The 18,750-nt window shown below is 47.1% G+C and overlaps 1 protein-coding gene across 3 annotated transcripts in view; it reads right to left on the minus strand.

Moving 5' to 3' along the window:
• Nucleotides 1-2,164: 2,164 nt before the first annotated feature.
• ANXA3 (annexin A3) overlaps nucleotides 2,165-18,750 on the minus strand; it is a 111,688-nt gene continuing 95,102 nt past the window's right edge. For all 3 annotated transcript variants that reach the window (XM_077275488.1, XM_077275483.1, XM_077275496.1), the window contains exons 10-13: nucleotides 18,415-18,510; nucleotides 6,937-6,995; nucleotides 6,712-6,834; nucleotides 2,165-2,539 (exon numbers count right to left, since the gene is read on the minus strand). In XM_077275488.1, the coding sequence (XP_077131603.1) occupies nucleotides 2,480-2,539; nucleotides 6,712-6,834; nucleotides 6,937-6,995; nucleotides 18,415-18,510 (338 nt within the window). In that variant the 3' untranslated portion in view covers nucleotides 2,165-2,479. The remainder of the gene's footprint in view (nucleotides 2,540-6,711; nucleotides 6,835-6,936; nucleotides 6,996-18,414; nucleotides 18,511-18,750) is intronic.

The raw sequence follows: 18,750 nt of genomic DNA on the forward strand, positions 1-18,750 counted from the left end.
ACAATATTTTTTTCCTTTCGTTGCATTAGCTTTACATCCCTGGACAAGTTCTCTAGAGTGGACACACTTTCTATGTTGCCATATGACAATTATTGCAGTTTGTAAAAAGGTGGCATAGAAGAGTAACTCATCTGGTATCATATCATGCTGAACTTAAAAAGCAGCACCAGGGTTGGTTTATTTGGTATTCCCACTTCATGAATAACAGAACAGTTGACTACAAATTATGCCAGAAGAGGCATCTCCACCAGATGTGACGGTGCCCAGTATCATTTATTGCTAGAGAGGAAGAACTTGGATTAGGTCTTGTAATATATGCGTCGATAGCAAGTTGTGTATATGTATACAGGTAGAGTCCAGCAGTCAGATATTCTACAATACATAGGACAGAAATTGTAATTTAAAAAGAGGTTGTCTGACCCAGAAATCACAATTTTTTTCCAGCTAATCTGTGCTGTATTAAGATATACAACACCCCTATACATTGTTTTTTTGTTTCTGCCTTTCATTCCTCCTGAATTCCACTTCATTCCCAGCACCCACTTAGTTTACCTGCGACTCTACCAAAACTTGAGAGCTCCCTGTGCTTTACTATCTAACCTCACAGTCAGAACTGGCACCGCCTGTCCTCAGTGTCCAGCCCCGCCCTGCACACACTCATTGGCTGTCAGTAATCTGCCCCTGCGTTGGCCTCTGTCATCACTCTATGGATGGATGGATGGATGGATGAGAGAGGAAGGGATGGATGGAGGGATGAATTGATGGGGAAGGGATTTACAGGCGAGTTACACATGGATGCACACAGCACATTATACTCACCTACGTAGAAGCCTTTTCCTTCCTGGTTCGTCCAATCAGCTAAGTCACTCCCCTGCTGCCTCACACTGTATGCTGCAGAGGAGGGGCCGGCAGAGACTGGAGCTGCTTATGACCAGTCTCTGCCAGACAGGAAAACTGTAGTCGGTGAGTGAGCAGCTCCTTCAGAATCAGGAGACAGCTGCTCACGAGACGCAAGTGTGCTATCTAGGACACCATGCAGAATGCTGGCAGGGAGTATATTACAAATGGTCAACATTTTGCAGCCTAGGTACAAAGATTATACAGAAAACCAGGACAATCCCTTTAAGTAATTGCACCAATCCAGGAGAAATTCTTGTTTACACGGGAAGTTAGCTTTATTGAGCTTGGATAATGCGTTCAGGACCAGATTGGACCATTTAGCCCTTCCCCTTACAAGGCACATGTCGGATTATGAAGCGTGTACTCCAAACTATCTTCCCCCAAACTAAAAATTCCTATTTGGCAGAAAATATTTTCATTTTTTTTGCTAATTTGCTTTCTAAATGCAAAGTTAAAGCAACCTCCTAAATAATTGCCATTAAAAATTTCCGCCATTTTGCTGCTACACATTGTCTGCAAGTCTTTTATTTAATTCTGTGATCTGAAAAAATGCTACAAATAAATCACAGGAACTTTATTCTACATTTCCATAGTATGAATAGTAGGGAAACGTTTCTCACAGAGAGCAAAAACAACCATGAAGAGGTACTTACAGGATAGAAGTGGATAAAGTATTTTAGTTAAAGTAGCCCTCAACGACTGGCTACACACAGACCTTACACGAAACCTATATTACGGAGACAGTCTCTTACAAGAGAAAACTCAAATCTGTGTCATGCTGCAAATTGCGTATCACTTTTCCATGCCAAAGGTGGCTTATGTAGCAAGTAAGGTAACTTAGCTGAGGAAGTTTACCTCCCCCACTTATTTTAACCTAAAACTTTTGTACTGCTAGAATTACTTGTCTGCTTGTGCTCATCCCTTAGTGAAACTGCTGCCTTATAATTAACTGTTCTTTCCTGTACATAACTTTTTATTGCGTTTTTGATCCTAACTCCTTTATTTCTATTTTTTTCCCTCTATTTGCATTTTTGCTTTTCATAACATTTTAGGTAGGTAGTATCTTTCTGTGCTACTCATCTTTACATACACAGGCTAAATGAGACATCAGGTTCAACCTGTGCTTTCTGGTTCATGACTATAACATCAAATGGCAGAGATCAGTAGGTCAATAAATATACTGCATCAATAGTGTTGCTATACTAAATATGGTGAATGCCAAAGACTTGTAAGCAATGAATAAAATAAATCAAGCATGTACAAATTTATGAGAAGCGTGTCTTTTAATAGGGCGAAGTATAATTTATAACAGGTTATCAAATACTATTACCTGTGTTGTATTCCTCATTTCTTTGCAAAATAAGGTCAAAAGTAACAAACAAGTAAAAGAGTACTGAAGAGAATCAGGAGTATAGTGTCTGGCTAAAGTGTTGCTTTATATAGTAATATTGCAGTTTATTCAGCTGCTGTTCGGCAGTTAGGTGTCAACTTGCAGAGGGCACACAATACTTAAGAGTGTAGAAAGGTAGAGGTAGAAAAATTCTTATTTCTTCATCACAGTAATCATTTTTGTCTCATTTCAGTCATCGCCGCCACAGAGCTTTAGCAGAGCTGCGCCATAATCCCCCGAGGTGTCAGACTGCAAAACAGATGGAAAAATAGCATACATGTGAACTCAGAAGACATCATTGTGTTTTATATAGCACACACCCAGTTGATTTTCTCCACCCTACATATGTTCCTTAGTGAAATAATGTATAAAAACCTATTAAATCCCAATTGTATACATTTTCTTAAAGCAGCCGAAACTACTATAATTACTTAAAAAAAAAATATTTAAAAACCCATTTAAAAAAACATGCAAAACAAAAAGGTTTCCTTCTTGATCTTAACCCCTTTACCCCCAAGGGTGGTTTGCACGTTAATGACCAGGCCAAATTTTTACAATTCTGACCACTGTCCCTTTATGAGGTTATAACTCTGGAACGCTTCAACGGATCCAGATGATTCTGACACTGTTTTCTCGTGACATATTGTACTTCATGACAATGGTAAAATTTCTTTGATATTACCTGCGTTTATTTGTGAAAAAAACGGAAATTTGGCAAAAATTTTGAAAATGTCGCAATTTTCAAAATTTGAATTTTTATGCCCTTAAATCACAGAGATATGTCACACAAAATACTTAAGTAACATTTCAAAACATGTCTACTTTACATCAGCACAATTTTGGAACAAATTTTTTTTGTTTTGTTAGGGAGTTAAGGGTTAAAAGTTGACCAGCAACTTCTCATTTTTACAACACCACTTTTTTTTTTTTAAGGGACCACATCACAATTGAAGTCACTTTGAGGGGTCTATATGATAGAAAATACCCAAGTGTGACAACATTCTAAAAACTGTACCCCTCAAGGTGCTCAAAACCACATTAAAGAAGATTATTAATTCTTCAGGTGTTTCACGAATGTTTAAAAAAAAAAAAAGAACATTTAATTTTTTTTTTCACAAAAAATTTACTTCAGCTCCAATTTGTTTTATTTTACCAAGGGTAACAGGAGAAATTGGACCTCAAAAGTTGTGCAATTTGTCCTGAGTACGCCGATACCCCATATGCGGGGGTAAACCACTGTTTGGGCGCACAGCAGAGCTCGGAAGGGAAGGAGCGCCATTTGACTTTTCAATGCAAAATTGACTGGAATTGAGATAGGACGCCAAGTCGTATTTGGAGAGCCCTTGATGTGCCTAAACATTAAAACCCCCCACAAAGTGACACCATTTTGGAAAGTAGACCCCCTAAGGAACTTATTTATATGTGTGATGAGCACTTTGACCCACCAAGTGCTTCACAGAAGTTTATAACGCAGAGCTGTGAAAATAAAAATTATTTTTTTCCCCACAAAAACTACATTTTAGCCCCCCCTTTTGTATTTTCCCAAGGATAACAGGAGAAATTGGACCACAAAAGTTGTTGTCCATTTTGTCCTGAGTACGCTGATACCCCATATGTGGGGGGGAACCACCGTTTGGGTGCATGGCAGAGCTTGGAAGGGAAGGAGCGCTGTTTGGAATGCAGACTTAGATGGATTGGTCTGCAGGCGACACGTTGCATTTGCTGAGCCCCTGATGTACCTAAACAGTAAACCCTCCCCAAGTGATCCCATATTGGAAACTAGACCCCCCAAGGAACTTATCTAGATGTGTTCTGAGAACTTTGAACCCCCAAATGTTTCACTACAGTTAACGCAGAACCGTGAAAATAAAAAATCTTTTTTTTTTTTCCACAAAAATTATATTTTAGCCCCCAGTTTTGCATTTTCGCAAGGGTAGCAGGAGAAATTGGACCCCAAAAGTTGTTGTCCAATGGGTCCTGAGTACGCTGATACCCCATATGTTGGGGTAAACCCCTGCTTGGGCGCACGGGAGAGCTCGGAAGGGAAGGAGCACTGTTTTACTTTTTCAACGCAGAACTGGCTGGAATTGAGATCGGACGCCATGTCGCGTTTGGAGAGCCCCTGATGTGCCTAAACAGTGGAAATCCCCCAATTCTAACTGAAACCCTAATCCAAACACAACCCTAACTCTAATCCCAACGGTAACCCTAACCACACCCCTAACCCTAATCCCAACCGTAAATGTAATCCAAACCCTAACCCTAACTGTAGCACTAACCCTAGCCCCAGCCCCCAACCCTAACCCTAACCCCAACCCTAACCTTAGCCCCAACCCTTACCCGATTCAGTCCATGGGAAGCAGGATCCACCCCAAATGGACAGAATAGTACGTCCAATGGTAGAAAGAGGGTAAAATTCAGAGTCCAGCTTCACACACAAAGAATGCAATAAAAGCAAACTAGTAGTTTCTGCAAGTATTCGGGTTGTTTTCATTGGTACTATTTTGGGGTTCACAGCTTTATTAGTTTTTTAAATAAACCAAAGGTAACCAAAAATACACAATTCTGGAGTTAATTCATACTTTTTTAAACTTTATTTTTCGTCCTCTTGACTTGAACTTGCGATCATTTGATCACTATTACAATATGATGCATTACAGTCTATTATCAGATAACAAATTGAAGCGTGGATATTATACAATATGCTGCATTACTCTAGTATTGCAGTATATTGTCAAACTGACCACTGCATATACAGTAGGACTCCAACTGCGAACAGCGGTCTTCAACAGGCTATTGGCTGCCATAGAACTACCATTGGCACCCCACAACTTCATTGTGAGAGTCAGTGTGCGGGTTAGATAATGCACCCCCATACCCAGATCATTTAGATGATGCAGTCAATCACTGGCAGTATTTAAGAAGTTCACCAGCAATGAACAGTTGGCTCTGATCACTATTAAGGGCTGGAGCCTGCTGTGTTAGGCCGGTGTCACACTTGTAACTACAATGCGAGAAACTCACGCGAGTATCTCACCTCAATACCCGACACTGCCGCCGGCTCGGGGGACCAGAGTGTGTGGCTGCAGGTATTTCCATGCAGCTGAACGCTCCGGTCCAAACCACCGGCGGCAGTGCAGGGTATTGAGGAGAGATACTCGCGCAAGTTTCTCGCACTGCAGTTGCAAGAGTGACACAGAAGGTATTAGCTATATGTCGAGCATGTAAACCAACATGAAAACTAAATTTTGGGAACAGGTTTTTAAGTATATAATTGACTTGAGGATGCTGCTTTAATTACAATAATGTTTTAAAGAGGAACTGTCACCAGTTTCAAACGGCCTACATAGTATTTAGCAGGAGCACGCAGAACAAGAGGTTTCTAAACAATCATACCTGTAATTTATATGATTTTTATATTTGCACATAAAATAATAGCCTTAGTGTGTATGCATACAGAGTCTAAGGATGCAGAAATGTAATGCCATTATACATCTGAAAGAACATTTTATTTTGTGTTGCAATCAATGTTATATTACAGTGTTCAAGTATACTTCACCCTTGCCCTGTCAAATTGGGAAATAAATTAACAATGAGTAGGATTAAATCAAGCTAAATGCGACAAATCTGGTGTCACTTGACCAAAAAATAATGGCCTAAAACTAGTGATGAGCGAGTATACTCGTTGCTCGGGTGATCTCTGAGTATTTGTTTGTGCTCGGAGATTTAGTTTTCTTGGCCTCAGCTGCATGATTTACCCATTATAAATATGGTGCAGGTCATGAAAGACTCTTTGCGCTTTGTCCAACAAGGGGTGTGACCTCTCTCAAAAGCGAAGTGGCGTAAGCCAACTACTAGTTGGTATAAGCCCATACGTTAGATATATCAAACTGCATAAACTACTATGATAAATCTGGAGCTTTTTAAGAGTGTCTAGTCTACGTTTAAACTCTCTAACAATTAGACAGTATTGGGTAAATTGCTTAGACTTGGGGCAAACTTATCATCTATGTTGAAATCCTTTGGTGGATAAATCTAACCTTTTACGCATTCAATTATGTTCACTGCTGCTCACCCGATCACTCAGTTATGCCTTACTATTACTTGGAACTCAATGATTAAAGTCCATCTAAATTTATTAATATTGCCATAAACAATATCCCAGGGTCCAAGGCATCAGAGCTAGATTAAAACTTCTTATTTTATGCAATCCAGCAGATGAAAATATAATTAGTAGAAATAGATCTATTGCTTTCAATTGTTGTCTTATTTCAAGACATATGGTCGAAATATTGCTATATCGTTTTGCTAATATTCTTTTCTATTAATCTGATGGAATGAATGAAATCTGGTGCTTTGGACATCAGATGTCCCTGAAGAATTGGGGTCATATGAGGAATCCAAACTTGGTGGACAAATACCTTAATAGCAGAGTATAATGACTCCCCAGTAAGCTTCTTGTATTCCGCACGGATATCTACAAGATCAATATCTGATCTAGAGACCATTATTCTTGTCAAAGTGAATTCATCTGTCCCAGCACCCTGTAATAAAAAATATATCCACAAATAATGATACGTTATAATGTCGAACACCTAAATTAGAACATTTTCCTAGAACCTGGAACACTCAGTTCAAATATTCACCTTGATAGCTTTGTGAAGCCTTTCTGCAAAGAAAGCAGCAGTATTCCTCGCACATTTCACTGTAACAAAGAAATGATTAATCAAAGTTTAAAGATGTCAAGATAAAAGATAATAGATAAATAAACGCTGCATTATTTTTCTTCCTCAAAATTGACATGCAGTGCAGGTTTTAAAAGCCACATCATGGTTATTTCTCTTTCACTACTGATATCAAAACTTTCTGTTTAAGGGGGTAAGTTACGCAGTGAGCCCAAAGCAAAATATGAGTGTTAGCAGAGCAAAATTTTGTTGCAAATTTTCGAAACCAAGATGTTTGTGAATTAGAGAAGGCAAGGGCCCATAGCAAATTTTTAAAGGGCCACTGTCACCCCCCCCCAGGCGTTATAAACTAAAAGAGCCACCTTGTGCAGCAGTAATGCTGCAGTCTAACAAGGTGGCTCTTTTAGTTTTTGATTAAGTTATTACCGCAATAAAACGTTTTAAAAATTGGCCAAACGTACCAGCTATTGTACCGGGAGGCGGTCCGAATCGTTCTCTCTGTATCCCCCAACTGCCGTCACTCTTGTCTTCAGGGCCGATGGTACCCGCCCCCTGCGCGCTGTTTCTTCTTAAATCCGGCGCCTGCGCTGTGCGTGCCTGCCTGGGGCCTGCGCAGTCTTCATTGTGAGTCACAGCTCAGACGCAGGGTGCCTGACTGCGCCTGTGCGGGCAGTGCGGCCACCCTGTGACTGACGCCCCGCCCCGCACTGTGTTATTCATTATGCTCAGTGCGGGGCTGGCATTCCTGGGCATGCGCACTGCGCTGTCCAGGCCCTCTCCCATCTACCCCTGCTCCCCCGCCTTACGGCATTGTTATTTTCGGCTGCCGCATTCCAGACGCTGGTGAGAATTAGTGTCTATTGCGGCAAGCTGCTACGTGTTTGTATGTTTTAATCAGGGGCGGATTATATGAGGGTCAATCTGTGCGGTAGCCCAGGGCTACCGCACAGATTGACCCTCTGTGACTGTGAATGCCCGCCGACATGTGCCCCCGGACCCGGTGGCCAGAGAGAGGGGGCCCGATTGCTGGACAATGGGGCAATGCTGGAGACACACTGGGGGCAATGCTGACACACTGGGGGCAATGCTGACACACTGGGGGCAATGCTGACACACTGGGGGCAATGCTGACACACTGGGGGCAATGCTGACACACTGGGGGCAATGCTGACACACTGGGGGCAATGCTGACACTGGGGGCAATGCTGACACACTGGGGGCAATGCTGACACACTGGGGGCAATGCTGACACACTGGGGGCAATGCTGACACACTGGGGGCAATGCTGACACACTGGGGGCAATGCTGACACACTGGGGGCAATGCTGACACACTGGGGGCAATGCTGACACACTGGGGGCAATGCTGACACACTGGGGGCAATGCTGACACACTGGGGGCAATGCTGACACACTGGGGGCAATGCTGACACACTGGGGCAATGCTGACACACTGGGGGCAATGCTGACACACTGGGGGCAATGCTGACACACTGGGGGCAATGCTGACACACTGGGGGCAATGCTGACACACTGGGGGCAATGCTGACACACTGGGGGCAATGCTGACACACTGGGGGCAATGCTGACACACTGGGGGCAATGCTGACACACTGGGGGCAATGCTGACACACTGGGGGCAATGCTGACACACTGGGGGCAATGCTGACACTGGGGGCAATGCTGACACACTGGGGGCAATGCTGACACACTGGGGGCAATGCTGACACACTGGGGGCAATGCTGACACACTGGGGGCAATGCTGACACACTGGGGGCAATGCTGACACACTGGGGGCAATGCTGACACTGGGGGCAATGCTGACACACTGGGGGCAATGCTGACACACTGGGGGCAATGCTGACACACTGGGGGCAATGCTGACACACTGGGGGCAATGCTGACACACTGGGGGCAATGCTGACACACTGGGGGCAATGCTGACACACTGGGGGCAATGCTGACACACTGGGGGCAATGCTGACACACTGGGGGCAATGCTGACACACTGGGGGCTATGCTGACACACTGGGGGCTATGCTGACACACTGGGGGCAATGCTGACACACTGGGGGCAATGCTGACACACTGGGGGCAATGCTGACACACTGGGGGCAATGCTGACACACTGGGGGCAATGCTGACACACTGGGGGCAATGCTGACACACTGGGGGCAATGCTGACACACTGGGGGCAATGCTGACACACTGGGGGCAATGCTGACACACTGGGGGCAATGCTGACACACTGGGGGCAATGCTGACACACTGGGGGCAATGCTGACACACTGGGGGCAATGCTGACACACTGGGGGCAATGCTGACACACTGGGGGCAATGCTGACACACTGGGGGCAATGCTGACACACTGGGGGCAATGCTGACACACTGGGGGCAATGCTGACACACTGGGGGCAATGCTGACACACTGGGGGCAATGCTGACACACTGGGGGCAATGCTGACACACTGGGGGCAATGCTGACACACTGGGGGCAATGCTGACACACTGGGGGCAATGCTGACACACTGGGGGCAATGCTGACACACTGGGGGCAATGCTGACACACTGGGGGCAATGCTGACACACTGGGGGCAATGCTGACACACTGGGGGCAATGCTGACACACTGGGGGCAATGCTGACACACTGGGGGCAATGCTGACACACTGGGGGCAATGCTGACACACTGGGGGCAATGCTGACACACTGGGGGCAATGCTGACACACTGGGGGCAATGCTGACACACTGGGGGCAATGCTGACACACTGGGGGCAATGCTGACACACTGGGGGCAATGCTGACACACTGGGGGCAATGCTGACACACTGGGGGCAATGCTGACACACTGGGGGCAATGCTGACACACTGGGGGCAATGCTGACACACTGGGGGCAATGCTGACACACTGGGGGCAATGCTGACACACTGGGGGCAATGCTGACACACTGGGGGCAATGCTGACACACTGGGGGCAATGCTGACACACTGGGGGCAATGCTGACACACTGGGGGCAATGCTGACACACTGGGGGCAATGCTGACACACTGGGGGCAATGCTGACACACTGGGGGCAATGCTGACACACTGGGGGCAATGCTGACACACTGGGGGCAATGCTGACACACTGGGGGCAATGCTGACACACTGGGGGCAATGCTGACACACTGGGGGCAATGCTGACACACTGGGGGCAATGCTGACACACTGGGGGCAATGCTGGACACACTGGGGGCAATGCTGGACACACTGGGGGCAATGCTGGACACACTGGGGGCAATGCTGGACACACTGGGGGCAATGCTGACACACTGGGGGCAATGCTGACACACTGGGGGCAATGCTGACACACTGGGGGCAATGCTGACACACTGGGGGCAATGCTGACACACTGGGGGCAATGCTGACACACTGGGGGCAATGCTGACACACTGGGGGCAATGCTGACACACTGGGGGCAATGCTGACACACTGGGGGCAATGCTGTCACACTGGGGGCAATGCTGTCACACTGGGGGCAATGCTGTCACACACTGGGGGCAATGCTGACACACTGGGGGCAATGCTGACACACTGGGGGCAATGCTGACACACTGGGGGCAATGCTGACACACTGGGGGCAATGCTGACACACTGGGGGCAATGCTGACACACTGGGGGCAATGCTGACACACTGGGGGCAATGCTGACACACTGGGGGCAATGCTGACACACTGGGGGCAATGCTGGACACACTGGGGGCAATGCTGGACACACTGGGGGCAATGCTGGACACACTGGGGGCAATGCTGGACACACTGGGGGCAATGCTGACACACTGGGGGCAATGCTGACACACTGGGGGCAATGCTGACACACTGGGGGCAATGCTGACACACTGGGGGCAATGCTGACACACTGGGGGCAATGCTGACACACTGGGGGCAATGCTGACACACTGGGGGCAATGCTGACACACTGGGGGCAATGCTGACACACTGGGGGCAATGCTGACACACTGGGGGCAATGCTGACACACTGGGGGCAATGCTGACACACTGGGGGCAATGCTGACACACTGGGGGCAATGCTGACACACTGGGGGCAATGCTGACACACTGGGGGCAATGCTGACACACTGGGGGCAATGCTGTCACACTGGGGGCAATGCTGTCACACAGGGGGCAATGCTGACACACTGGGGGCAATGCTGTCACACAGGGGGCAATGCTGTCACACAGGGGGCAATGCTGTCACACAGGGGGCAATGCTGTCACACTGGGGGCAATGCTGACACACTGGGGGCAATGCTGACACACTGGGGGCAATGCTGACACACTGGGGGCAATGCTGACACACTGGGGGCAATGCTGACACACTGGGGGCAATGCTGACACACTGGGGGCAATGCTGACACACTGGGGGCAATGCTGACACACTGGGGGCAATGCTGACACACTGGGGGCAATGCTGACACACTGGGGGCAATGCTGACACACTGGGGGCAATGCTGACACACTGGGGGCAATGCTGACACACTGGGGCAGATTGCTGGACACACTGGGGCAGATTGCTGGACACACTGGGGTAATATGCTGGGGTGTGCATTATACTGCATCAAAGAACAATAAACGTTGAGGGGTGAGCATTATTATACCGCACTATACTATACGTGGCAGTTAAATACGTGGCACTGAAATGCGTGATACGTGGCACTGAAATACGTGGCACTGAAATGCGTGGCACTGAAATACGTGGCACTGAAATGCGTGATGCGTGGCACTGAAATACGTTGCACTTACATATGTGATACGTGGCACTTAGATCAATAAACGGTCATGTTGGAGCATTATTATACCGCACTATAGATCAATAAACGGTGAGGGGGGATCATTATTACACCGCACTGCAGATCAATAAACGGTCATGGTGGAGCATTATTATACCATACTGCAAAACATTACACGGTGAGGGTTCAGCATTACTATACCGCGCGGATGATCACTAAAAGGCGAGCGGGAAGCATTAGGATACCTTACTGCACATCAATAAACAGTGCGAAGTGAGCATTATGATACCGCACTGTGGACCGATATACGGTGAAGGTGTAAAAATGTAACCGCACTGTGGAGCAATTTACGCAGATGGTGGACAATTATACCGCACTGTGCCATGCAACTACATACGGTGATGGGGGAACATTATACCGCACTATGTAACAAAGTACGGTAAGTTTATGTTGGAACATTATGCTGCGCTGTGGAGCAATATACGCAGACGGTTGAACATTACACCACTCTGTAGACGTATTGCTAATGATAAAGGTTCCATTAATTTTTTTTTTTTAAATGAAAAAATTAAAAATATGTATATAAATATCTATATATATCTATATCTATATCTATATATATATATCTATATATCTATATATCTATATATATATATCTCTATATATATATATATATATATATATATATATATATATATATATATATATAAAAAAAATCACAGCAGCACATGTACATGAATCGGCCATGTGAAAACACAGACAAATATACATTTCTCAAAAATATTTTTTCATAAAAAATGTTTCAAAAAATTTTTTTTTCATAAAACTTACAGTTAAATTACAGTAGAGTAGGACCCATCAGGGGGAGATCACCTTGCCGTGGTTGATGGGCATACATGAATTGGCCAATTTATGCGCTAAGAATCTCCATTTAACTGTAAGTTTTATGAAAAAAAAATTTTTTGAAACTTTTTTTATGAAAAAATATTTTTGAGAAATTTATATTTGTCTGTGTTTTCACATGGCCGATTCATGTACATGTGCTGCTGTGATTTTTTTATCTATGTGCTGCAGTTTGCAGCGTGCACGTGTTCACATTGGGAGTGCTGATTGGGTATATATATATATATATATATATATATATATATATATATATATATATATATATATATATATATATATATATATATATATATATATATATACATACTAGCTATTGAACCCGTTCTACAACCGGGTGGCGAGCATTTATATTGGTATATGCTCTCCCATCCTGGTATGTGCTGCTCCCATCTTGCTCTCCCATCCTGTCATGTGCTGCTCCATCCTGCGCCCCCATCCTGTCATGTGCTGCTCCATCCTGCGGCCCCATCCTGTCATGTGCTGCTCCATCCTGTGGCCCCATCCTGTCATATGCTGCTCCATCCTGCGTCCCCATCATGCCATGTGCTTCTCCCATTCTGCGCCACCATTCCGTGGTAATGTTATGCACCCATTCTGACTGTTACTGTTTACATTCTGCCATATGTTGTTAAAATATTTCTCTCTCAGGATCTACTGACCGAGTGCGGCGGTGCTGAGTGAGGGTGGCGTTGCTGAGTGCGGTCGGCTGTGATGAGTGCGGCCGGCTGTGCGTGGCTGTAATGGGCGCCGAGTGCTGGTGGCCTGAGCAGGCGGGGACATCGGCGCACTGTTGGGGTCAGGGGCTGTAGTAGCTGTAGGATCTGATAGTTAATTGCCCCGGGACTTGCTATATTAACCTGTGCCACGTTCCACCGATGCATGCCACTACGTGTTCCGTGTCCTCGGCCTGTGACTGTTCAGTCACAGGGCGGGGGCCCTATGAACTGAACGTCACAGGCAGAGTATGTTGTGAACAGAACATCGCGCATTGTTGGAACGGGACAGGTAAATAATGCATACTAAGGCCATGTTCAGACTTTGCTGTTTTTGCAGCTGCGTTTCCGCTGTGGTTTCCATAGCGTTTACATTTACATTAACATGTAAACTTATGGAAACCGCAAACCGCTGTGCACATGCCGCGGGAAAAACCGCGCAGAAACGCAGCGGTTTAAAACCAACAGCATATCACTTCTTTGTGCGTACCTGCAGCGGTTCTTCACCCACAGACCTCCGTTGTGAGGATCAAACCCGCTGTGAAACCCGCAGATCAAATAATATCTGCGGGTTTTATTGCGGTTATGGGTGGAGAAACCGCTGCAGCAGGAATTTTGGGGAAACTGGAGGAATTCCGTGGGCGGAAGTGCGTGGGCGGAGTGTTGTGGCTGTCATCATGGAGGCATATCGTCGCATGGGGATCGATGTCGGGCGCTTGATCAATCTGGTATGTATGTGTGTGTGTCTGTCTATGTGTCTGTGTACATTTGTGTTCGTGTGTGTGTCCCCATGCGACGATAGTGCCGCCAAATTGTGCTAAGTCGCCGTATGGGACTACTACTCCCATACCGTATTTTGATGGGAGAGTTGTGCCTGTGTCCGGCAACTTAGCACAATTGTAAATAACACAAAACTTAAACGTACACAATACATATACAAGAAACGTAACATACATGACACACAGTACATATAACATAGAGTATATACTCACCATACAGCACATACAAGTACGCGAATCCCTCGCCCTAGGGAAAAAGTCCCCCCCAAAAAAAACAAATCCATACTCCGTGTCCGCAGAATCCAAAATTGAGTGTCCCACGCCGATCCCCTGCTCTCCGGCGATACACTGCCAGAAGCGAAGCTCCTAGCAGTGTATCGCGTACTGTTCCGGAGTTCAATGGCGCCAGCGTCTCTATTTACGGCACTACAGGTGCGGGTCAACTTTCCCACGCTGTAGTGCCGTAAAGCGAGAGTCCCGGGGTAAATGAACGCCGGTAAACTCTCGCGCATGCGCAGTAACACTCCAACAGGTGCCGGAGCACCTGTCAGTGTGTTGCTGCAGCCGTGGAGAGCAGACATCTCCGGATGTGTCTGTTCTCCATGGCAGATCCACGTGGGACCCTCTTTGGATTGCTGCGAACAGGGCCAGGGAGTATTAATTTGGTTTGTTTTTTTATTTATTTTGCAGGTCGAGGGTTTTCAAATGCGTAAAATAATGTACGTGTCAAAAATTGTGTGTTTTTATTTCATTGAAATATTTTTTCCAGTATTTCAGTGCCACGCATCACGCATTTCAGTGCCACGTATTTCAGTGCCACGTATTTCAGTGCCACGTATCACGCATTTCAGTGCCACGTATTTAAGTGCCACGTATAGTATAGTGCGGTATAATAATGCTCACCCCCTCAACGTTTATTGTTCTTTGATGCAGTATAATGCACACCCCAGCATGTCCAGCAATCTGCCCCAGTGTGTCCAGCAATGCCCCCAGTGTGTCCAGCATATTACCCCAGTGTGTCAGCATTGCCCCCAGTGTGTCCAGCATTGCCCCCAGTGTGTCCAGCATTGCCCCCAGTGTGTCCAGCATTGCCCCCAGTGTGACCAGCATTGCCCCCAGTGTGACCAGCATTGCCCCCAGTGTGTCCAGCATTGCCCCCAGTGTGTCCAGCATTGCCCCCAGTGTGTCCAGCATTGCCCCCAGTGTGTCCAGCATTGCCCCCAGTGTGTCCAGCATTGCCCCCAGTGTGTCCAGCATTGCCCCCAGTGTGTCCAGCATTGCCCCCAGTGTGTCCAGCATTGCCCCCAGTGTGTCCAGCATTGCCCCCAGTGTGTCCAGCATTGCCCCCAGTGTGTCCAGCATTGCCCCCAGTGTGTCCAGCATTGCCCCCAGTGTGTCCAGCATTGCCCCCAGTGTGTCCAGCATTGCCCCCAGTGTGTCCAGCATTGCCCCCAGTGTGTCAGCATTGCCCCCAGTGTGTCAGCATTGCCCCCAGTGTGTCAGCATTGCCCCCAGTGTGTCAGCATTGCCCCCAGTGTGTCCAGCATATTACCCCAGTGTGTCCAGCATATTACCCCAGTGTGTCCAGCATATTACCCCAGTGTGTCCAGCATATTACCCCAGTGTGTCCAGCATTGCCCCCAGTGTGTCAGCATTGCCCCCAGTGTGTCAGCATTGCCCCCAGTGTGTCAGCATTGCCCCCAGTGTGCTCAGCATTGCCCCCAGTGTGACAGCATTGCCCCCAGTGTGACAGCATTGCCCCCAGTGTGACAGCATTGCCCCCAGTGTGACAGCATTGCCCCCAGTGTGACAGCATTGCCCCCAGTGTGACAGCATTGCCCCCAGTGTGACAGCATTGCCCCCATTGTGTCCAGCATTGCCCCCATTGTGTCCAGCATTGCCCCCATTGTGTCCAGCATTGCCCCCATTGTGTCCAGCATTGCCCCCATTGTGTCCAGCATTGCCCCCATTGTGTCCAGCATTGCCCCCATTGTGTCCAGCATTGCCCCCATTGTGTCCAGCATTGCCCCCATTGTGTCCAGCATTGCCCCCATTGTGTCCAGCATTGCCCCCATTGTGTCCAGCATTGCCCCCATTGTGTCCAGCATTGCCCCCATTGTGTCCAGCATTGCCCCCATTGTGTCCAGCATTGCCCCCATTGTGTCCAGCATTGCCCCCATTGTGTCCAGCATTGCCCCCATTGTGTCCAGCATTGCCCCCATTGTGTCCAGCATTGCCCCCAGTGTGTCAGCATTGCCCCCAGTGTGTCAGCATTGCCCCCAGTGTGTCAGCATTGCCCCCAGTGTGTCAGCATTGCCCCCAGTGTGTCAGCATTGCCCCCAGTGTCAGCATTGCCCCCATTGTGTCCAGCATTGCCCCCATTGTGTCCAGCATTGCCCCCATTGTGTCCAGCATTGCCCCCATTGTGTCCAGCATTGCCCCCATTGTGTCCAGCATTGCCCCCAGTGTGTCAGCATTGCCCCCAGTGTGTCAGCATTGCCCCCAGTGTGTCCAGCATTGCCCCCAGTGTCTCTCCAGCATTGCCCCCAGTGTCTCTCCAGCATTGCCCCATTGTCCAGCAATCGGGCCCCCTCTCTCTGGCCACCGGGTCCGGGGGCACATGTCGGCGGGCATTCACAGTCACAGAGGGTCAATCTGTGCGGTAGCCCTGGGCTACCGCACAGATTGACCCTCATATAATCCGCCCGATTAAAACATACAAACACATAGCAGCTTGCCGCAATAGACACTAATTCTCACCAGCGTCTGGAATGCGGCAGCCGAAAATAACAATGCCGTAAGGCGGGGGAGCAGGGGTAGATGGGAGAGGGCCTGGACAGCGCAGTGCGCATGCCCAGGAATGCCAGCCCCGCACTGAGCATAATGAATAACACAGTGCGGGGCGGGGCGTCAGTCACAGGGTGGCCGCACTGCCCGCACAGGCGCAGTCAGGCACCCTGCGTCTGAGCTGTGACTCACAATGAAGACTGCGCAGGCCCCAGGCAGGCACGCACAGCGCAGGCGCCGGATTTAAGAAGAAACAGCACGCAGGGGGCGGGTACCATCGGCCCTGAAGACAAGAGTGACGGCAGTTGGGGGATACAGAGAGAACGATTCGGACCGCCTCCCGGTACAATAGCTGGTACGTTTGGCCAATTTTTAAAACGTTTTATTGCGGTAATAACTTAATCAAAAACTAAAAGAGCCACCTTGTTAGACTGCAGCATTACTGCTGCACAAGGTGGCTCTTTTAGTTTATAACGCCTGGGGGGGGGGGGGGGGTGACAGTGGCCCTTTAAGTGACTGCCTGAAGTGCTGCAGTTCAGCAGTTTACTACTGCAGCAATCCACTGTTACTGGCAGCTGTTACAGATTATAGGGGTTGTCCGGTCTTCTGATTAAAGTCCGCAGTCACCATCAACACTGGAGAATCCTAACAGTACACAATACGCACACTACAAGGATTCAGTAGTCTGCACTCACATGGAGTGACTGCAAACTTTAAAAAGGGGTTGTCCAGTCTAAAAAGAAATCTGAGACTGCAGATTTGTGACTCCTCCCAGCGCACTGCAAGGATTCACGGTGGTCTGCCCCGGTAACGGCGGTCAAGTATACGATAAGCACATTCTCAGACAGAACCAGTCTAGTGGTCGCAGCCTTGCTCAATACTGGTCTATTGAGCAAGGCCACGTCCACTAGACAGGTTCTTTCCAGGAGTATGCATATTGAATACTTAACCACCGTTCATGGGGTAAGCAAATCCTCGCAGCCCACTGTCCATGCACTCGGAGAATTCACAAGCCTGCAGCACACAGACTGGCTGCAGAGTTTTCATTTTAGACAGAACAAGCGCTTTAACTGATTGAGCAAACTGATAGAGCTCAGTGTATTGGCTAAAAGTGGACAAGTTGTTTGGGGACATGGATGAGCACAAACAGAATTAGGGCATGGCCAGAAGAAGGGACTGAAAAGATCACATGGTCGAGCAACCACTATGGACTTGAAAGACCATGTTTTCAGGTCATTTTAACTGCACTATGAGCGCAATAACTCTAAAAAAAACCAATTGTGGATTTGAGAGTTTTTTCTTTAAACAATTTCAGTAAAAAAACACAAAACATTTTTCCCCCTTTTTCCAGTACATCGCATAGTAAAATGAATTAACCTTGTATTGATACATTGGCAGGAAAACAAAAAAACAAATTATGGCTCTTGAAAAAGGGGGTGGAAGAAATGCATTGTAGTTAAAGGACAGTCAGCATATTAGGTGTACTACCTATTGCAATCAGCAGATCTTCCAGGTGACCAGACATCTCACCCTTGATGCTCTCCTCAATGGTTTTATTGCAGATGTTCTTATATTCATCAAATGCTGCAGATAGATAACCAGATGTCCAGTTTAGTCCCTTCCATTTATTATCCCTCTATATACTGTATACACACAGATGGATGTCTAACACACACAGTAAAAGTAGATCATTTTGAATAGCCATATATTTATTATTCACAATGTAATTATTGTAAATTTACATGTACAAAAAAAAAGGGGTTGCACAGCTAAATCATAAGTGATTTACAGAAAACTGAACATAAATGTGAACAGTGAGCATAG

Source organism: Ranitomeya variabilis, chromosome 1 (assembly GCF_051348905.1).
Source record: "Ranitomeya variabilis isolate aRanVar5 chromosome 1, aRanVar5.hap1, whole genome shotgun sequence".
NCBI lineage: Eukaryota > Metazoa > Chordata > Amphibia > Anura > Dendrobatidae > Ranitomeya > Ranitomeya variabilis.